Source organism: Engraulis encrasicolus, chromosome 20 (assembly GCF_034702125.1).
Source record: "Engraulis encrasicolus isolate BLACKSEA-1 chromosome 20, IST_EnEncr_1.0, whole genome shotgun sequence".
NCBI lineage: Eukaryota > Metazoa > Chordata > Actinopteri > Clupeiformes > Engraulidae > Engraulis > Engraulis encrasicolus.
The window spans coordinates 28,867,079-28,889,742 of NC_085876.1; the positions used below are offsets into that span (position 1 = coordinate 28,867,079).

A 22,664-nucleotide genomic window follows, 5' to 3' on the forward strand; every position below is an offset into this window, starting at 1 on the left:
CACCTTCTTTCAAGCACACCTCTTTCGCCTGCTGCCAGCAGCCCCCCGCCCCCCTGCCAGCGAAGTGTCACTTGGGAGCACTACCGTGGAAGTTGTTTTTGGACCAGAAGCCACATGCCTGGAAGTGCAGCATTCCCAGCTCAGTGGCTGAGTCCTGGAAGTGGAAATGACACACACACACTTGCACACACATTTACACACACACACACACAGAGACACGGTCTTCTCGAAAATAGTTTTACTGAAAACATCCAGAGCTCTGCACTACTGGCTACAAGAAAGAGACTGGCAGACAATTTTAGACGGCATAGTCATGTCCTGGCCCTCTCTCTATTCTTTAGTGTACGGTACAGCCGACTCACTGCCTATTTAGTCAATTACTCTGGGGGCATGCCCAGTTCCACCTCAAAGAAAGTGAGGGGAAAAAAAACAACCAAACGAACCATCCAAACAGCCAGCCAGTCCCTACAGCTAACTGGCCAAGCATGTGCTACCGACACCAACGTCTTGTTTCTGTCTTCAAAGCCGGCTCGAAATGACCAGGGGACTGTCCCAGGGGAGCCAAGGAATGGTCGGTTTGGATGAACACTGGGAGTTCCAGTAGCAACGCAATGGGATTTCTTTTTTCTATTTTTTTTTAAAAGGTATTTTTTTGGTGTTTTATGACTTCATTTTTGTGATGGTATAGTGCAAGATGGACAGGAAACGAGTAGGGGTACAGAGAGATGGGGAAGGATTGGCAAATGACCCGGGCCGGAATCGAAGCAGGGTCGCTGGCGTAGCAGTTGCAGTGCCCTACCGCTAGAACCACTGTAGGGCCGTGTAGCGAAGGGGAGTAGAGTTGCCCAGCCGGGACTCGAACCCGGACCTTCTGGGGTAGTAAACCGGGCTCTGACCGCTACACCAAAGAGCCAGACTCGTTGGCTTGAGAGTCAGAACACACCCACAACCCTAGTGATGGAATTCTGCGGAAGAACTGTTGAGCAGGCTGGAGTCATCTGGATGCATCTCAGCTCCATTTACACCTTCTTGCTAACTTAGTCCCTCATGACAGGGATAGGACAGGACAGGACACACCAGCAAGTTTTCAACAGCAGGTATAGTCATAAAACTTGAACTGCACACCACTGCCCCTGGTCGGGCCAAGCCTCAGTGGACCACTATGTCTTCAAAGAGGCATCTACGGAAGACAAACATGGAAGGGGTGCTCTGCTCTTCTCAACATCCTGTTCCACATCAGCGCTCCTCCTGACGCAACAGGTTGAAATCACACGTGCGTACTTGTCTGTGTGTGTTTGTCCGTGTGTGTCTGTGTGTGTTTGTCCGTGTGTGTCCGTGTGTGTGGTGCATCGATGGGGAGGAAATACTGAGCTCTGCCACACACACTTCAACTTCTCAACCACCCACCGACCAATCCATTTAACTTTTGACAGAAATATTATTATTAATCATGTACGTCCCAGACAGACAAGGACAGTCTGCACCACATTCCCCGGGTCCCCACTGAAGCCACAGTGGGACACCCAACAACACCAAAAGTATGATGGATGCACTGAGAAGCTCAGGCTTTTTCCTCATGACAGCTTTGTCAAAGCGAGTTGGCACAGTGCATTAACACGTCTGTAAAAAAGGGGCAGACGAGAAGAGTGGAGGAGAGGAAAGGAAGGGGGGAGTGGGAGGAGAGGAAGAGGGGGGGGGGGGGGGGCCCCTTTATGAAAAGCAGAAGCAGCAGGAGCGGGTTGCCTGATAATGCCTAAAACAGCTGAGGGACTTGGGGGACTCGGAGTGTGTGTGTGTGTGTGTGTGTGTGTGTCTGTGTGTGTGTGTGTGTGTGTGTGTGTGTGTGTGTGTGTGTGTGTGTGTGTGTGTGTGTGTGTCAGAAAGAGAGAAGTGAAGGTGGTGTGTGTTTGGAGTGTGTGTGTGTGTGTGTGTGTGTTTGGAGTGTGTGTGTGTGTGTGTGTGTGTGTGTGTGTGTGTGTGTGTGTGTGTGTGTGTGTGTGTGTGTGTGTGTGTGTGTGTGTGTGTGTGTGGTGTGTGTGTGTCAGAAAGAGAGAAATGAGAGTGGTGTGTGTTTGGGGTTGGTGTGTGTGTGTCTCAGTGGGGGTGGTGGTGCTTTGCGGATGTGGCATTTTGTCTGCAGGTCTTGTGGTCTTAAGTCCCCCCCGGCACAAGAGCACGGGTCTATTAGCGCCGTGTGTTTGATATTTCAGACGCTTAGGGACTGTGTCTGCCCTGGGCCATGGGAGATCCCTGCCTGAGATGTCGATGTGGGAGAAGAGGAAAACGCAGGGAGGAAGTTCCAAGGGGAAAGGGTTTTCTGTAATGTGTAACGGCAGCATTGAAAGGGGTATAGCATTTACCCCCCGCCGACAGACACACAGACACACGTACACGACACTGGGAGGCTGGCTGGAAACACATCTGTTTGTGACCAATATCGCAGAAGTGAAGGCCGAGTGTGTGTGTGTGTGTGTGTGTGTGTGTGTGTGTGTGTGTGTGTGTGTGTGTGTGTGTGTGTGTGTGTGTGTGTGTGTGTGTGTGTGTGTGTGTGTGTGTGTGTGTGTGTGTGTGTGTGTGTGTGTGTGTGTGTGTGTGTGATAAGAGATCCATTGGGAAATAGTACCGGCCTCACCTGCCAATTACCGTTGTCATGGAGACACAGTGGCCACCATATCCATCCATCCATCCATCCATCCATCCAACAGATGGCAATAAATAAAAATAAATCTGGCACAAGGGGCGAACCAGACCAGACACGACAGCAGGCACACCAAAAAAAAAGTGACTGACCAAGGGAGGGCTATAAGTGACGGGAGAACTCCTCACTTCAAACGAGCGGCAGTTGTGTAAAAGTCTTAAAAATCTAAAAGGGCCTTGTTAGAGTCTTTTGTTAACAGCTGGATGGGGTGTGTGTGTGTGAGGGGAAATAGGGGGGGGGGGACTCAGCTGGTCCGTGGGGGTGTGCAAGCAAGTGAACCCCTGGGAGTCTGCCCTCTGACCCCCCCAGCGGTCTGATAGCGGTAAACTCATCGGGGTTAGCCTGGCCGGCCCGGCACGCATCCCCAGAGGACCTGAGCTAATCGCTACGTTTTTGCAGAGAGCACTCGGCTACGGGCTGCCGCTTGAAACGGGCCGATGGAAAACCACCACATTTCTGCTCATTTTCTTTTCCATGACTGAAACACAACTTTTAAAGTTTTTATTGGTAGGAGGGTTCTTTTTTTCTCTCTCTACGTTAACTCTTTTTTTTTTTTAACACCACCGTTTTAAATTGTCACAAACGTCCCATCGTCCCCCCCTCCTTTCCTTTTTTTTACTGGTCTCGTTTTTTTAAGAGCGAGGGACATGATTGTATGACATCATCTTCCGGACACCCGGTTCCCATTGTTGGGTGCTGGCCTGCAGTGAACCGGGACAATGGGCCCATAACAAAACAGAACCCGCTCAGAATCCTAGGAAGCGTCAGCCCCTTTAAACAGAGTCTAGACACATGTAGATTGGCCCAAGGAAGCAGAAGATGAAAAGTACAAAAAAAGAAGAAGAAGAAGAAAAAAAAACCCCTGTGCAAACTGCATAACACCACTTTTTTGGATGAACACGCATGACTACATACCCATGTAAAAAAAGTGCTCTTATGGCTCAAAGAGGACGCTACATTTCTTGAGCATGCGTCTACATTTACAAAAAAAGAGACCTTGGCTTTAGAACGCAGTCATGTGCTGTGCGGAATAAGCGTCGCGATACGACGACAACACACTAGGACTTGGCATTGCGGTCTTATAGCACAAGCCAGCGCCTCAAGAATTAAGTATTAGGTGCTTATTCCTAATGATTTATGAACACTCCTGGCATCGAGTCTCTAATTTCCATTCACCAAAGAGAAAAAAAACTGGTTCAAGCGTGGTGGCAGACTGGCAGAGCTTGGCAGAGAGGCAGTGTTAGCTTGCCTGAGAGAGAGAGAGAGAGAGAGAGAGAGAGAGAGAGAGAGAGAGAGAGAGAGAGAGAGAGAGAGAGAGAGAGAAAGACAGAGAAAGACAGAGAAAGACAGAGAAAGAAAGAGAAAGAAAGAGAGAGAGAGGTGGTGCTGAGATGTCTGCAGGGGGAAGGGGTGGAGATTCTGGGGTTTTGGGGAGGTGGGGTGGACACTTACCTCAGCGGGTACCACTCAGAGGCCTGTCGTAAGCACTACGAGAGTTTTGGAGCTGAGGAAAGGAGGCAGTGGGGGGAGCAGTTACAAATAGGGTGCCCACGGCAAAACACTGACACAGCCCCCTTCACCCCATACCTGCCAAGGTCATACATAATATGCCCCCAGCCCATCAATATGAGAGGGCCTGGGGCAAATGCCCTGCTGGCTCCCCCCCCCCACTAGTGCCGCCCCTGGATGTAAGGGTACTCATTAACGGCCCCCATGCCGTACGCACGGTACCGAAGCAGCCGGGCATGTGAGTGACATGGCGTACCATCTGCCGACACAGCAGAGACGGAGGCCTCGCCTCTTGCCCACAAGTGTAGCTTTGCATTTCCCCCTAATGGGATCATTTATAATCCCAGTAATCGGTTACCCCTCCGTGGAATTCGGCCACCTCTTCTCTTTCCCCTGCTCCTCTCTCCACTTTTCCACTCGGGGGCTCCAGAGCGGGATGGGTGGTGGGTGAGGAGGGTGATGCGCCCGCGGCAGGAATGCACGCGGCAAACGTGTGGCTGACTTTTTAGTGAGTGAATGTGGGCGAGTGCATGTGTGCGCGTGCGTGTGTGCGCGTGCGTGCGTGTGTGTGTGCGCGTGCGTGTCTGTGCGTGTGCGCGCGCGTGTGTAAGTGCAAGCATGAGTTTGAGCGAGTGCGAGTGTGTAGGCAAGGCTGTACATCTGTGTATGTTTGTGTGTGCGTGCATACATGCAAGTGTGTGCAAGCTTGTGCGGCTGACTTTATAGTGAGTGAATGTGTGTGTGTCCGCTTGGTGTGTGTGCGTGTAAGTGCAAGCATGAGTGTGTGTGTGTAAGTGCAAGCATGCAAGCAGTATGAGCGAGTGCGAGTATGAGTGTGTGTGTAGGCAAGGCTGTACATCTGTGTATGTTTGTGTGCGCGTGCATGCATGCATGCAAGTGTGTGCAAGCTTGTGCTTGTGTGTGTGCCTGTGTGCTTGCTTGAATGTGCAAGTGAGAGTGTGTCTGTGTGTTGCCATGGGCAAGACTGTGTGTATGCAAGCAAGTGTGTGTGTGTGTGTGTGTGTGTGTGTGTGTGTGTGTGTGTGTGTGTGTGTGTGTGTGTGTGTGTAAGCTTGCGTTCCCAAGTGGTTACATGTTTGACTGCAGGCACACGCGTCTTTATCCGACTGTACACACAAGCGTGTGTGTATATCGAGTGTTATTATGTGGGCTAGTATGTGTCCAGACACAAGGCTGTGTGCATGTGTGTGTGTGTGTGTGTGTATGTGTTTATGTGGGCAAGTATGTGTCCAGGCACACAGGTCTGAATGTGTGCGTGTGTGAGTGTATGGCTCTGTGTGTGTTGCATGTTATTATGTGGGCAAATGTGTGCCCAGACGCACAAGCCTGTGTGTGTGTGTGTGTGTGTGTGTGTGTGTGTGTGTGTGTGTGTGTGTGTGTGTGTGTGTGTGTGTGTGTGTGTGTGTGTGTGTGTGTGTGTGTGTCTCCGCACGCGTTCCGTGAGTGGCCGCGGCAGGCATCCCATAAGTGATGCCGCTTACAGCCACCGCTAACAGGCTGGTGGAAAAATCCAATTGGAAAATGACTGTGGTAAAACAGTCCAAAACCCAAGTTATCCTGAATGAATATTATAAGAAAATAAGCACGGGGGCTGTAGAAACACTCTGGCGCAAAAAGATTTTCACATTTGCTGCTTCATGATGCGTGTATATGCCCAGAGCACTGCAATTTGGCGGTTATAAAACTCCATATTTTTGTCATGAGCGCAATGTCAGAACAATACATATTATGACAGGGGAGGTGGGGGGAGCGCTCATATCTGGAAGGCAGGGCCGGATTAAGATGGCCTAGGGCCCCTAGGCAACTGGTTGCTGTGGGGCCCCCAGAAGGCAAATTTCGTGACCAATTTACATAGCGTCATAGTTACGAGTTACAAATCAAGGATAGCATGTCTGCCAACTTTATTAACAAGATTCTAAACGACAGATTCACGTTTCAATATTGCATCCTGTCAAAATTCTGCAATTTTTTACTTTTGGCCAATCAGGGGCCCAATGCCAGGTGGGGGCCCCTAGGCTGCAGCCATATCCAGCCTATGCGCTAATACGGCCCTGCATATCTGGAGGGGGTGTGAGGGGGCTGTGAAGTACTGCAGTTGAAAACCCACTACAGTGCTTGCATGGCTACTTAGCGCATACTCTTAAAACTGGACGATAGTAAATCATGCAATTGTGCGTTTCAAAATGCGCTCAAGTGTGTGCGCATACGTGTGTGTGTGTGTGTGTGTGTGTGTGTGTGTGTGTGTGTGTGTGTGTGCGCGTGTGTGCGTGTGTGCGTGCGCGTATGTGTGTGTATGCAAGAGTGCAACATGGCATGTTAAAGTAGTCACTATGTCAATATAATTTACAATCCTCCTTTAATGTCTGAGAAGGGGCTGGACAATTAACAAGTTGACAGTGCATGGGCAGATTAGCGGTCAAAAACGAGTGCTTCCCTCTCCTCCCGTCACGCGGACACAAAAACCGCCGATGGGGAAGGCATCTTTTTCAGCTCCCTCTTGCTCTCCCTCTCCTCACTGTATTTCCAGCCTGTTTATATGCTTAATGCTCTGCAAATGCACCCGAGAGAAAACAAGCTATAAAAAAAAACTTTAAGAAAGGGTAAAAAGAGAACAGGTTTTAACAACGGAAAAGTCGGAGCAAGAGCAATTTCAAAAAATGAGAACAAAAGCCGGACATAATTGTACACCTCCCTTCCCTTCCCTTCTTCACCCCCCTCTTTTTTTAAACTTTATTCCCTCCGTCTTTTGCCGTAACCTCCAGAGGTCCCCTCCCATTTCTGAACAGATTAATTGAAGGCATCATTGTGGTGACCCTAACAGGTTCTCTCTCTCGCTCTCTCTCTCTCTGTGCGTCTCTCTCTCACTCTACTTATCCCCATTGCTCCCGCTCTCTCTCGCTCGCTCTCCTCCCCTCCTCATCCCGCTCTCTTTCTCCCTCTCTCTCATCTCCCGGGCAGGGCTGCATTGCAGCTGCATCGCGTCTGTGTTGCATTAGGGGACCGAGCGGCGAGCGCACGGCTGAAAGCGATACAGCGCTCTCTCTTGCCTTCCTTCCCCCCTCAGGCCTGTCCAGACAGCAAACACCACCACCACCAAATCACCAACACTCCCCCCAGACCCACCCACACACACACACACGCACACACACACACCACACAAGTCCCTCCCGTCCCCTCCCTCCCTCAGACAACCACACTCCACCATACACACACACACACACACTCCGCCCCGTCAAAGTTACACACTCCACCCCACACACACTCCACCCATCCCCTCCGCCCCGTCAAAGTTACACACTCCACCCCACACACACACACACACACACACACACACACACACACACACACACACACACACACACACACACACACACACACACACACACACACACACACACACACACACACACACACACACACACACACACACACACACACACACACCCCCCCTCCGCCCCGTCCAAGTTACAGCCCACGCACACACGTATCGGTGAATGGACCTGGCGGCCAGCAGGCCTACACTCTCTAATGGCCCCCTCAGACAACGCACAGCTGCCAGGCACTCACTGTGTGTGTGTGTGTGTGTGTGTGTGTGTGTGTGTGTGTGTGTGTGTGTGTGTGTGTGTGTGTGTGTGTGTGTGTGTGTGTGTGTGTGTGTGTGTGTGTGTGTGTGTGTGTGTGTGTGTGTGTGTGTGTGTGTGTGTGTGTGTGTGTGTGCTTGTGTGTGTGTGTGTGTGTGTGTGTGTGGGTGTGTATGTGTGTGTGTGTGTGTGTGTGTGTGTGTGTGTGTGTGTGTGTGTGTGTGTGTGTGTGTGTGTGTGTGTGTGTATGTGCGTGTATGTGCGCGTGCTTGTGCTTGTGTGTTTTTCTGTGTGTCTCGGGAGTGAGAATCGGGAGTTCTATCTCCTGACAACTCTCTGACCAGTGACAAAACTTCACTCCTGAAGTAAAAAGACCAAAAGAAAAAAAAATGAACAAGACTCTGTGAAAGAGGTAAGTAGGGACCCATCAAGGAGAGAGAGAGAGAGAGAGAGAGAGAGAGAGAGAGAGAGAGAGAGAGAGAGAGAGAGAGAGAGAGAGAGAGAGAGAGAGAGAGAGAGAGAGAGAGAGAGAGAGAGAGAGCGAGCGATGAGGGGTTGAGAAAGTGCTTTCCACAGATGGGTGACGGGATTAGATGTCGCACTACGGAGCAGGAAGTTGAATGGGGGTTAATGGCAGTCAGATGGCAGACTGAAGCGCCCGTCTACAGATGAAGCCGTTTGTGTGTGTGTGTGTGTGTGTGTGTGTGTGTGTGTGTGTGTGTGTGTGTGTGTGTGTGTGTGTGTGTGTGTGTGTGTGTGTGTGTGTGTGTGTGTGTGTGTGTGAGTGAAAGGGACCTCTCTGTGACAGGGAGATAACGAGCATTGTCATCTGCTGGTCCGGACACAAGCGTTTATGAGGCCTGTGAAGAGTTCCATCTGATATGAGGACGATCCCATGGCTGGATTCTTGATGAACGTTATGGCCAGGCTGCAATTTCTGCCCCCATGCCACCTTTCAATTTTTTTTTACACAGGTCCCATGGTATACGGTACAAGGCCTTAACCAATTGAGCCACAGCGCCCCAATTCCCCCCCGTGCCACTTTTGATAAACTGACTGCTGCCAAAAGGAGTCGCGAGTTATTGAGAGATATGCTCGGTAAACACCCATATCCTTCCACGTTCCCGATTTTTCATAGTGCATGGGAACACTGCGGGGTACGCTGAGGGGGAAATAATGATTTGTCATTCAAATTCTTTTCTGTGGATTAATATTCTACATTGAGATGTAAATGGTCGTAAGAGGCTCCAGGGGCATTGCTGCAGCGATGGAGAGAGACAAATCTCCCCCCAAAATAAATTCTTCACTATAGCTCCCTGTGTCAGTTTAATAGAACTATCGAGCGGGAGATGCTATTCTAATAATATATTTAATCTACTTCTGTTTTTGTAGCTTCGGACCGCAGTACGCAGTGATGATCGCATTAGACTTCGAGCTCAGAACTTAAATACAGACTAACGTAAAACCATGCATAAAAACCACACATTTAGAAACATGGAACATAACCAAAAATGAGACGGAAAGGTAAAAGAGAATAGGACTGTCCATCTTCAGAAAATAAAATCGCCCTTTTTTAAAAAAAGTATCCCAGCATCTGATATCTTGGGGCATCACTAAGGGACCAGTGCTCAGACCACTGCCTCCAGTGCCTGGTAAAGCAATTTTATTTCAAATTTGGTTTCATAAGGAAATAAAATGGTAAAAAAAATCAGACAACTTTAGATTCAGTTCCAAATCTTCACCAAAAAGAGAGGAAAATGTCTGCTCGGTAATCATATATACGTTTCAACATAAGGAAAACATTATTTTACTACTATTGTGTTTAAAACTTCACTGGTGATTTATTGCCGCTAGTAAACTAATGCAACATTCCTTATTATTAAGATTTAAATGAAGGGCTGCACTCCCACCCACAAAAATATCAATTTCGTTCTCTTGCACTACAGAGAGTTTGGGACAATAAAAAAGCGTATTTCAGATCAATTAAACCTCAGAGCACAGTTCCCTCTTTAGTCTAGACACTGATTCATAATTTGCGAACTGTAAATGAATTCATACTCTAATGAGGGAGGCACTCAACCGTCCACAAAGAGCTTGTAACCAACACATTTCCCCACATAATATGGACATGAACTGTGAAAAATAAAAGTAATAAAATATTTCAGGAAGCCATGGATTCTCCCAATGTTTTTCAAGCAACGTGAAGAGGCTTAAAAGGGCGACAACCATCAAGGTTTGAGAAACTAAGTGCACGACACTGGCAGGGGAACTGAGCCGAGAGCTCAGAGCCAGAAACTCAAACTCCCATGGTGCCGATGATGAGTGTGGACAGTAATGGGGATCTCTTGTGCCTTCTGGGAAATGAGGTACCCTGCCTCGTCTGACCCCGGCACACCCACTCACATCATTCATTACCCCCCAAGCCACGGGGAGCGCTGCAGTGGGGGCACGCACATTAACTTGGATTTACGGCAAACTCTGAAGCAGGTTGACTTCTATTCAAGCTTTCTGGAGAGTTTCTTTTTTTTTGCTCAAACGAAAAAGAAAACAGCCTTCATCTTATTCATCATCATAATTTTATCCAATTTTAGAGGACCATTTCTGCATGAAACTTAAAAAGATGGCTGAGTGGATATTGTAATACTTTAAACATACAGTATTTTATAAAAAAGTTCCGACCAGCTTTAACCCTATATGTCAAAAGAAATGAATCTTGAATAATGGTCATTGTCTGAATTGGGACAATTCTTATAAGGAGTCCTTTCCTTTATTTATATTGTGGGGGAAAACTGGTATGGGGACCCATCACTGACAGCTATTAAGGAATGACATGACGTTTGCTGCCATGCTTTGAAGTGGCCATTTTGGTTCCCTGCAGGAATATAATGATTGTTCACACGGCCCCCATGGGAAATGCGGTTTATTTTGCTGCAGCTGAACCCCAAGTAGGTGCAGGTTTCTTAGGCCCTCTTTTTCCTCAGTACCTTTTTAAAAGGGATGACCTAAGAAAAAAAACTTTTACGAGCTTCAAAGCTCAAGCTGAACCCCAAAAGCACAGGAAGCAAACGAGAAATTTCATGCTGGATGAATAATAGGTTTTAATGCCTGCCTCGCCTTCAGATGAGATGAGCATATATTTCTCAGATCACAGAAAAGGCAGGGGACCGACCCTTCTCTGGAGGCTTTCCCAAACATTAACAGTTGGCTTTTTAATGGAGGCAAAACCATTCGTAGGGGCTGGCGTACAGAACAGGAAAAAAGCAGACAGTATTTCAACATCTTATAAGGCGCACATCCATCTTATTCTGTATAAACCCCTGACCATTGTCTTCCGAGCGGTACGGGCCATCTGTCTTCCGTGGCATAGGAGGGGTGATTCAGTGAGCAACAGGTGTGCTACCTGAGTTATGGTCCTGCTGGATAATATTTTGTTTCTTTTCGCCTCGAACAGCATGACTAAACCGATCCAGTCGGAGTTAATGGCGGAACACGCGAGTGAGAGACGACTCAACTCATTTCCTCACACGGGGCTGTCCATCACGCTACTGTAAGGGGCATACGCTATGGCAGCAGGGAAAGGAAAAGAAATGCATAAAAAGAGGAGGGAGACACACTTCACCAAATCCACAAGAGTCCACACATTCAAAGCAAGGAGGAGGTGGAGGTGGTAGTGGAGGTAGAGGAATAGAGGTGGGGGTGAGGCGAGGCGAGGCGAGGCGAGGCGAGGTGGGGTAGGGGTTCTGGCAGGGGATTCAGGGGAAGGTAGTTGGAACCAAATGATGCATTGCAAACCTTTAACACATTCGTCTTTTCATGATTGCTCTCCAGACAGGTTTGGGGGTCCTGGCTTTGGAGGCGACAGAGAAGGAGCAGAAGGAGAATGAGAATGAGAAGGAGGAGGAGGAGGAGGAGGAGGGGAAGGAGGTGCATGGGGCTCTGGGTGGAGGTGGGTGAGAAAGGAAAGGTTCCCACTCCAAGCCATTGATATTTAATCCCTCATGAACTTCGCTGGGCTTTTAGGTCGTCTTTTATGGGGCTCTTACAGGGGGCACGGAGGGGCGGGCGAGCGTGAGTGAGTGCGGCGTCCCTGCAAGGCAGGACTGGTCACTAATCAGCACTTTTGAGAAACGACAGAAAAAACCCCCAACTTGTCACCTTCACCCATGAAACAACTTTCTCTTTCCAGCCCTATGTGTGCATGTGCCTTCTTGCTTCTACTTAAAGGCACCAGGGTTTAGGGACACGAGTCTGTAGCAAGGGGGCCGATGTGACCTGGCGGGGACCCGGGTTTGATTCCGGCAAAAAGTCATTTCCTGATCATTTCCCATCTCTCCCCCCTAATCATTGCCTATCACCGTCTTTGGTAGTGCGATCTCAATAAAGGTTAAAATGAAAGAGAAAAAAAAAAGAAGCAAAAAAAAAAGACAAAAATGTATGGTAGTCGGACGGATGGACGGGGACAGGGAGCTGCACAGCTCCACGCCTGCCAGGCCGGCAGGCAGCACACGCGGCCAGCTGTGGGATTTGCATGCGGTGCAAGGAGAGAGAGATGAGAGGAGGAGAAGGGTGAAGCGGAGTGAAAAAGAGAGGAGGGCAGGGAAGGGGAGGGGGAGCGGGAGGGGAAGGGAGGGGAGGGGAGGGGGGTAGCCCCAGACACTCCCACAAGCTATAAAGCCCAACCATACTGAAACACTCAGACAGAAACCACACGTGGATCTGTGCTCTGAGGGAGAGGGAGAGGAAGAGAGTGAGCAAGTGAGTGAGTGAGTAAGAGAGAGAGAGAGAGAGAGCGAGAGAGAGAGACAGGAGAGAGAGAGAGAAGGAAGGCGGACGTGGACGTGAGCCGGAGAGAGGGGACACGCCAAAAAGAGGACTGTAGCAACCGAGGGAGAGCCCTAAAAAACAACACAGTAGGAGCGGACGGACGCAGAGCCAGGCAGATGTGAGAGCGGGACTGGCCTCCCTTCGCAAGGAACGCCAGTATTGCTTCTATTCCACTTGGCACAGAAGGGGAGAATAGGGTCCACATGGGACTTTGAAAAACAGAGAGAGCCATGCCACAGTGGAGTTGGCTGGAACCAAAGGACTAAAAAGCTCGCTGCGAGTGCGTGGAGTGACGCTGCCTCGCTGACTTCTGTTTTGGTGGAGCTCCTTGGTGAGTTATTCCCTCCCTCCCAACTCAACTTTCCTTACACGATTCCATGCATGCGTGACTAAAACATCCGACAAAAACTGCAGAGGTATTGTCATACGGCCAGAGACAAGACACCATCACATCTCATCCCACCCAGATAAGAGCAGGGGAGTGGAGTGGAGTGGAGTGGACTGGAGCGGAGTACAGTGAAGTAAACAAGTAAGATGTCTTTTGCCATGGTGCGCCCAGCGCCGAGCCGATACCTCTACTCAGAGATATCCATGATGTCGGAGGACGAGGAGAACGGCAGCGAGAGCTCGGGCTCGGATGACCGATCCTTCCGCCTGGACACCTCCAGCTACGAGCTGAAGGTGGGCACCCGCAAGCGCAAGCCCGGCGGCGGGGCCGGGGGTGGCGCGGACGGAGGCGGGCGCCTCGGAGGAGGAGTGGTGCCACCGCCGCTGCCGTCGGTGATGACGCAGCTCGGGGTGCAGCTCAGCCCCGGCAGCGGCGAACCTCGCCAGCGAAACGCGGCGAACGCCCGGGAGCGGGACCGCACCAACAGCGTCAACACGGCCTTCACGGCGCTGCGCACCCTCATCCCCACAGAGCCGGCCGATCGCAAGCTGTCCAAGATCGAGACGCTGCGGCTGGCCTCCAGCTACATCTCCCACCTGGGCAACGTGCTGCTCGTCGGGGAGGCGTGCGGGGACGGCCAGCCCTGCCACAGCGGCGGTGGCGGTTCCTCTGCGAACTCCTTCTACCAACACCACCACCACGGCACGTCGCCCGCCCGCGACGCAGAGAACTCGCAGCCGAAACAGATCTGCACCTTCTGCCTCAGCAACCAAAGGAAAATGGTGAGTGTGACAAGACGCACTGGCTTTAAAAGAGGTCTTTAATGGACATGACCGTTACCATAACCTGCTCTGTACAGATCCGTGGTATTGTTTTTAGCTTGTGAGGAAAGGTGTTCAAAAGATTTTTGTACCAAATAAAGATTATACAGCATCTAAATGGTGAGCTGACACACTGGGTTTAGATGGCTTTAATGCCATGATGATAACAAACCTGCTCTTCACTGCACTGATCCGTGATATCGTCTTTGTCAAGTGCCGAAGGGTATTCAAAAGGTTTTTGCACAAAATGAAAAAGCATATATAAATACAAATAAAGGAAAAAAGACAGCTCTTTGGGAAGGGAAGGGGATGTGGATCTCATTCAAAATGCAAATTAAGTAGTTAGTTTTAAAGTGGTATTGCTAGACTCCTTAAACGTGGGACAAGTATTCATAATAACGACTTCTGATTTTACGACGCCTGACCTGCTGTGCCAATCATACGCTGTTGAGCACCGTGGCTAAAAAGAAAAAGCCTGGCGGAGGCTTAAAAAATATTTGGAGATGTGAAAGGTCACGTCTTCAGTGTGGCGTGCGGGGTCACAGAGTTGGCAGAGCAGATTTCTAAAGCGCCGAGCAAGTGATGACAGCACGAGACCGGCAGTCATGATTATCAGAGCAGACAAGTGAGCGGAGGGTTAAGCCACCACAAGATCTCTTCACAGAGATAAACTCCCCAAGTGTCAGGCCACAATGGATGAGCTCATATGTCACTTTTTATGTCTCAAGTCTGCAAGACGACTTGAGACAAGTCTCTATTAACACCATGTAGTAAAGCAAGTAACCCTCCCATTACCTCACGGAGGCAACACACTTGACTTAATGCAGACGGGTGGAAAGTATCACAACAAACGACTTGTCAAGAGGAATACAAACACATCGTCCATCTCTATCACCCCCCTCCCCCCACCTCTCAGCTCCCTTCCTTGGGAGTATACTACAGCTGACCTTAGCTCGTAAAGCCAACACCACGCCGCATTAAAAATACGACTGTAAATCAAGCAACCAACCATGAGGAGCACAATAACACGAAAAGGCAAAAAAGTAAAAGAGGGGGCCAGGAGGCAGGCTGTAATTTAAGCGCAACATCGTGAGGAGAGCCTTCAAACTTGAAATATTCCATATGCCCGAGACAATTACATTCAACTATGACACTGGAACATTTTTGGTTAGGTATATCACCGCCACAATGTCCGTTACACCCCCCCACCCCTCCAGAAACTTGAAGCTTGCCCAGCATAGACTTCAAGGAAAGAGGAGGGAAGGCAAAAGGAAGAAATAAGAGAATCGAAATAGAAACAAAACAATGGAACAACCGGAGAATAAAAGCGGAAAAAAACTAAAACAAAAAACTAGTTTCCCCATGGTGTTAAATTGCTACATTTTAATTATATTCTACATGAAATGAAGAAGGGGAAAAAAAATCCTTGGATTCTCAGGAGCAGAAGCAGAAGCCAAACGAAACACATAAATATGCAAATGCAACATTTGCGTGTTCCAGATAGAGGAAGGCTGTGAATATTCACAGAACATATGTCCAAATCCCAGCAGCTCCAGACGCGCTCGCACGATCGCTCGCTCCTCCATCGGCCGATTTACACTTGCATCCTCCGTAGTGTTCTGTGGTGTTTCAAGTGCTCTTCCCTCTTCTTGCATTCAAAATTAATGGCCCTGACAACCAAAACACCCTGTCTGTGCTCAGAGACAAGCCAAGTCAGGTAAATTATTATCTAGACGAGGGATGCAATGCAAGGTCTGCAATTGTGGGAATGTGAAATCTCGTGATCACCGCTGATACGGTGTTGAATTTTGCACTGCGTGGTCAACGAGACACATTTTGTGTCTTTTTAGGAAGCTCTTTCGTGAGAACTTGTTAGACTTTGTAAACCTTATTTTTACTCTGCAGGTGTGTCCTGAGATAAGCACTTAAGTAAAAAGATCAGGTCTTCATAGATGTGCCTACATTTTTATAATAGACTCAATAATTAAATGATAGAAAAAAAGCTAATTGTGTGCTTCTATTTTCCACTATTAATTCAAAATAATATATTCAACTTAAGTGACCTGTATTCGGGAGGAGGATATAATGAGTTTGTTTTCCCCCTTACTAAAAATAATCCTAGAGAAAAGTTTTGAATGGAAACAGAGACCAAGAAGTCACAATTAATAAGAAAGAAAAAAAAGATAATGCACAACATTTGTCTGGCTGGAGGAGATCCTGTTCTGTTCTTAGCAGTGGGCAGAACAAACCGGCAAATGAGATAATGGAGGTTTAAGTGTTTTATCCAGAATTAAAGTTCTGTCTATAGGCTTTCTGGGCGGCTTTCAGATTCGAACCAGATTGGTCCCCTCTCTTTGTAGTTGGAGGTTTAAAGCCGAAACGGCTCACTCCAAAACCACACGTCTCTCTCTTTGCCCCTATTTAGGACTCATTACGCCATGAATAACCATCACCCTGCCAAAACCTGTTCCTTTACAGTTTTCAACAGAAATAATCAATAATGATTAATATAATAAATGGCAGGCTATTGAATATTGCCGAATTTAACGTCCCTGTTTTATTCCTGACATGAGAGAGATAGCCGTCTAGAATACAGCCAGCGTACTTAAGACTGGCAATCATAATTGCTAACAGGCATAAGGAAACATGAGGTCAGGTACTTAAAATGACTGATGGATAGATGTGGCTGCCTTAAGTGAAAGATCTTATCAAAAAAATACACACACAAAAAAGTTTTTTTCCACCATGCAGGCGTTTTGATACATCTGGCACAGATTTGCTTAATTCTTGGACAGAGTGTAGTTCTTCCCCCTTTCGTGTGAGATACATCAGTGCACACACAAACACACAGTCTCACACTGCATAATTTCTAACAATGCCTACACAGCCAACTTCTCTTCAAAAATGCCAGGAGACCTAAAGGAACAGAGCACAATAACCTAAAGTACAAAATATCTGAATGAATCACAAGCGGGATAAAACAAAACAAATATTTTTCTCTCCTTAACCAATCCATCTCTACATGTGTCCCCCTGAACCCCCCCCAGCCTTTGACCAGTCAAAACTACACAGCCCATTAAATAGGAGAGCATTCCACCCTTCTCTTCCCTTCACCAACCTTCAGCCCTAACCCCCATCTCCCCTCTCCCGTAATGGCTCTAACAGGTGAGGACAGAGGTTATGGAGGATGGCAAGGGGATTGCATAAGCGCACACACAGGGGGGCGCAAGCGGGTCGGCATGCTTGCAGAACCGAGCGTCCGGTGTAGCACAGTGCGCATGCAGGGACGGCTCTGATCTCCGGGCGGCCTGGGCGGCGGTGAACGCTCTGGTGTCCCATCACCCCCATCCCCCATCCCAATCCCCATCCCCACTCCAGGTGCAGGCTGAATCATTGATAGACACGGTCAGGAAAGGGGGATGAAGAGGAGATGAGGAAGGGGAAGGAGGAGGAGGAGGAGGAGGAGGATGAAGAGAGTAGACTGAATCATTGATGGACACATTAAGGAAGTGGGTAGAAGGGGAGGATGGAGGAGGAGGTGAAGGAGAAGGTGGAATAGCAAGTCCCTTTGCTGGACCGCTCCTCTCCTATCCTCATCTCTCCTCTCCGCTCCTCTCCTATAACTCTTCTCTCCTCTCTGCTCCTCTCCTATACTCTCCGCTGCTCTCCTCTCCTCTCCTCTCTGCTCCGCTCCTCTGCCGTGGCGACGGGGCTCACATTTTCTGTAATTATCCTGGAGTTCCCTCATTACCTCCAGATGGAAGTTATTAGAACCGCGGTTCCTTTCCAACGGGAGCCTATCAGCACGAACATGCAACACATTACAAATTATAGAGCCCCCGCTGTGGTTCAGATACTCTTGGCATGGACAAAACTACACACACACACAAATACACACAAATACACACACACACACACACACAAATACACACACAAATACACACACACACACACACACACACACACACACACACACACACACACACACACACACACACACACACACACACACACACACACACACACACACACACACACACACACACACACGGGAAGGGAAACACACACTTTGCTTGAAAAACTCACGTCCCTAACAACAACAACAATAACAAATTGCCCGACTGTTAGCACTTCTTGTCAAACAGGAGAAACCGACGCCGGTGTGAAACCGCAACACATTGCAACACACACACTGTACACACACTGATGTATGCAATTAGGCGTGCAAGTGGAGGGTGAGCACACAAATAATTATGGCCAGACAGACAGACTGACTGAAAGAGAGAGAGAGGGAGGGAGTGCATGCACACAGACACGCACACATAACATCACACTCACACATCAACAGACAGACAGACAGAGACAAAGGAGTTCGGGCAGAAGTCCAATGTGGACACACGCACCACACATGTGATGGAGGGTCAGAGACCAGGAGACAGACAGACAGACAGACAGACAGACAGACAGACAGACAGACAGACAGACAGACAGACAGACAGACAGACAGACAGACAGACAGACAGACAGACAGACAGACAGACACGCGCGTAGCTGGTGAACTAATGTCAATATTTCCTGCCAGCGGCTTCCAGCTAATAGACCATGCAAATGTTATTACATGTGATTAAGTCTGCGCAGGGCTCCATCATTCGGGCTGAATGATGTGGTAGAAAGGGATTCGTGCTCGGTCGGCTCACGGGAGCTCGGCACAGTGTGCGTGTTCAAGGCAGAGAAGCAAAGTAAAGCAAAGCACAGCACAGGGGGGCCTGCTTTCAATATATCTGATGAGGAGGACGTGTCATCGCAAATGGCTAAAGTTTCACACATCTGAAAAGTCCACCCACACACACACACGCATTTAGATACAGACATGCAGACACTAACTAAAAGGCATGCACGCACGCACGCGCATGTGCGCACGCACGCAGACACGCACCTATGCACACATACAGTGGGGGTGGCTGGGTCCGAGACTGACAAGTCTCCTCATTGTAATCTTTCACCAATCTGCCAACGGTACCTGTCAGACAGGGCTGAAACTAAATATTTGTCTTAAATGTGAAGGCTCGGGTGGAGGTTACTGACAGAGCCAGACAGAACAGTGAAATAGGAAAATTGACACCCTGCTCCCCTCTCCTTCAAATTAAGATGCGAGCTGGTTCACTCTGTGCTACCAATATCATACATCACAATATCTCTCATATCACAATCTCAAATCAGAATCATCCCGCTGAAATACTGCTGGTTTAAAAGGGCACATGTGATGCAAAAAAAAACTTTGAAGTTCAGGCATAAACGATTAAATAAAAAAAAAGGGGAGCGGGGAATCGAGGAGAAAGAAGGGGGAAAAAAAGAAAACACATCTTTACAATGTGTTACACAGGATATGAAAAACAAATGCAAGCATAGTCCTTCTCGCCTGGCATAAGTGGTCCCTGGAGTGGCCTATTTGGCGACTTTAGAAGTGGCGGTGAATGAAAAGAAAAAGAAAAGAAAGGAAAGTAAGAAAGGGCGTTTTTTTTTGCGGGGGCAGGAGGGCCGCTTTGAGCTGTGTGACTGACTTCATCCACTAAAGCCGTCTGTTTTGACTACGGCACTCTGCTCCTCCTACGCCTGATGTCGGTGTGTGTGTGTGTGTGTGTGTGTGTGTGTGTGTGTGTGTGTGTGTGTGTGTGTGTGTGTGTGTGTGTGTGTGTGTGGGGAGACGGTGGCATTCTTTCGTGCTCCCGTTCTCACCGAGGCAAGAGTGAGAAATGGGAGCCAGGTGTGTGTGTGTGTGTGTATATAAATATATATATATATGTGTGTGTGTGTGTGTGTGTGTGTGTGTGTGTGTGTGTGTGTGTGTGTGTGTGTGTGTGTGTGTGTGTGTGTGTGTGTGTGTGTGTGTGTGTGTGTGTGTGTGTGTGTGTGTGTGTGTGTGTGTGTGTACTACCCACCACTGTAAAGTGAGCCCAGAAAAACACAGGTCGCTCTTTTCCCCAGTGTCCAGGGGCAGTGTCTGAAAGGCAGACCAATATCAACCCTGTTGGGCTGATGAGTGTCAGGGCCGGTCACCTCGGTCAACTTAGGAGGGAAGGAGCGGGGATGCATGCACACATACACAGACACATACGTGCAGAAATATACACAGGAGAACACACAGACAAAACACTCACAGAGATGCACGCACCTATGCACGTGCAAACACACACACGCACGCACACACTTTCTTTAATCTGTTAAAATGGATACATTTGCTTGCAGGATGAACAGGGACTGCACCAAGTCACAAATGCGTATTTAAATCCAAAATGGAAAAAAAAATCAGCTTTCAAAGCCACTGAACATATTGTTCTCTCTTCTGTGTTTCAGAGCAAAGACAGAGACAGAAAAACAGCTCTGCGAAGCTAATGACGACTACAAGCCGGAGTGAAGACCACCACCACACACGGCGGAAACAACAAACTTGACACTCTTTATTTTGTATATATGCAAATATCAATTCATATTTAATTATATGTCAAAAAAAGAGAAGAAAATGAAGGAAAAAAGGACAAAAAATAAACATGCGGGGGCCATAAGGACCGCAGTTTCAGGTGGACTTTCCAGTCCTGGCCCCAATACTTTTGTGCTGGATTCTGCTCGAAACCCCATCTCAACACGATCCTACAATACCACCGCAGATCACACGGCTGCATCCTCAAACTTTTTTTTGTAACCAAAGGACACCCTCCAAAGACTAGGACAAGGCCAAACAATAAACCTGCTACAGAGGCACATTACCACAAACTTAAGGAAACTCCGACGTGTATTTTTGCGTCCACGTGACAATGCTTTCAAACACACATGAAGGATGCTACAGATGGATGGCGTGGTGGAGCTGGAATTAGCTAGCCAGGTAATGGGCCGGCTGGCGCGGTGCCGTGGGATCATCTCCCTACTGAAGATGTGGTGGATCACTTAACGCCACGAGGAAAGAGACATACAACAACAACAAAAAGACGGTTGGCACGAGCGAAGGGAAGTTTGTACATTTCTCTCGACTCTGAATGAATTCTATTTGTGTTTGTGCTTAACATATGAACGATTAAGCCTACACTTTATCTAAAACCTGCAGACATAATATTTTGATGTGCTGTTATAAATATTTTGTATGAATTTGGTTCTAATAAAAAAAATATAAGATATTGATAACTGAATATGTTTGTGTTTTAAATATATATAAAAAGAAGATATACAAATCTTTGTGATGTAAAAAACACATCTGGTACATATGCGACAAATACTTTTCAAGTCAAGCAGGGAAAAATGATAAACTTGCATGTGTTTATTTTCCATTTAAAAGCCTGTACCAGTATTTTACGACGAGTATGTCAGGAGGACCATCGCTGTGCAGAGAGATCCAGGTTGAAGACAGGTGTGGATCATATCCGAATAAACCGTTTCCTATACATCATCTTTAGGGTTTACTTTGGCCCCATCCGCAAACCAAGCATCCCCCCCACCCCTTCACCCTATCCCCATCCTCAGAGTCGACTGAGGGAGCAGCAATCCTTCTCTTCTCTTCTCGCAGGCCCCTCGAAGCTCACCCGTCCCCCGTCCCTATGCAACTACACCTATAAACAGCTAAGACAACAGAGGAGACTGCCCGATAACCATCGGCCATCACTCTTCCCAAAAGGCTAAAGCATATGCCTTGTACACACACACACACACACACACACACAGATACACACCGCACGCACGGCACGGCACGGCACGAACCCGCTAACTCGCACAGATGGTCGCTTTCTCCGGGAACAAAAAATGGGGACACATTCGCAGATAGTTGCTCGGCGGGCGACACACCGACACACACACGACACACACACACGACACACACACTTTTTCATTTTTGCCCCTCCATCTCACATTACTTATGGAGTGAGCTGAATGCAGCGAAGAGACATGTTTTGATGCCTGGCAGCAGTTATATTAAAAAAATACACAGAATTTATCTTTAACTTATTGTATTCATTGCAGATATTGTAAAATATTATTTCCCTTTTCATCATCCCATAACAGATGACAGGCACCTCTGAATTTGCACTGCTTTCCCTCCATGAATTATAACCTAATTAACCAGGTTTGGAACGAGTGGAGCACATCTCAGGAGTTCTCAATGAGAGACAAATTGTACTTCCAAGCTGCAGGCCGGCCTAACAAAAACATCCAGCATAAACAATCGGCCTAATTACAAAGTGGCGGATCGCCCTTATTTTTTATCTTTTTGCACAATAATATTGTGAGTGAATAGTATCTAAGGTACAGAAACTAGTAAAACTAGAAAGTAAGCATTGTAGAGGGATGCAGGGAAGAACACGGGGGAGTGGGGTGATGGAAAGGGGCTTTGGGACGGCCGTGTCCTCGGCCTGGCAAAAGCCATCAGTGGCCCTGGGGGTGATGAAGAGAGGAGCTCGACTGGAGGGATAAGTGGCTGGTGGAAGAGAGGAGGAGGAGAGGAGGTGGAGAGGAGGAGGTGGAGGAGGAGAACGTCCTCCTCAGTGTCTCTTAAAAGCGCCAGCTGCGAGTAGCACATCATGGCGCGGCAGTAGTGCAGTTGCAATGTGGTGCAGCGTAGTGCGATGCGACGCGTTAATGTCGCGCTGCACTGTCTGTGTGTCGCACAGACGGAGGAAGATGAGATCTGCAGGTAGATATATCTGGCAGCTTCCCCCCCCCAGCCAGCCAGTCGTCCAGCCGTCCAGCCCTCAGACTATAGCGTCTGGCTCTGGAGGATGCCTGCACACCACCTCTGGCATTCCACGCTCTGTAGTCTCCACACTCCCATGTTCACAATC

General features: G+C 48.4%; 2 protein-coding genes across 2 annotated transcripts in view; one reads left to right on the forward strand and one right to left on the reverse strand.

Moving 5' to 3' along the window:
* Nucleotides 1-22,664, reverse strand: part of bop1 (BOP1 ribosomal biogenesis factor) — a 111,888-nt gene that overhangs the window by 56,007 nt on the left and 33,217 nt on the right. The window lies entirely within an intron of this gene.
* On the forward strand, nt 12,501-20,981 carry scxa (scleraxis bHLH transcription factor a). Its single transcript, XM_063185729.1, has 2 exons — nt 12,501-13,803; nt 20,197-20,981. The coding sequence occupies exons 1-2, from the start codon at nt 13,168-13,170 to the stop codon at nt 20,233-20,235; spliced, it is 675 nt and encodes a 224-aa protein (XP_063041799.1). The 5' UTR covers nt 12,501-13,167; the 3' UTR covers nt 20,236-20,981.

What these genes read in the sequence shown, in the direction of transcription:
- scxa (XM_063185729.1), top strand. Translation starts at nt 13,168, where the DNA reads ATGTCTTTTGCCATGGTGCGCCCAGCGCCGAGCCGATACCTCTACTCA. An exon ending in TCAGCAACCAAAGGAAAATG is followed by an intron (nt 13,804 to 20,196) that starts GTGAGTGTGACA and finishes TCTGTGTTTCAG; the next exon opens with AGCAAAGACAGAGACAGAAA.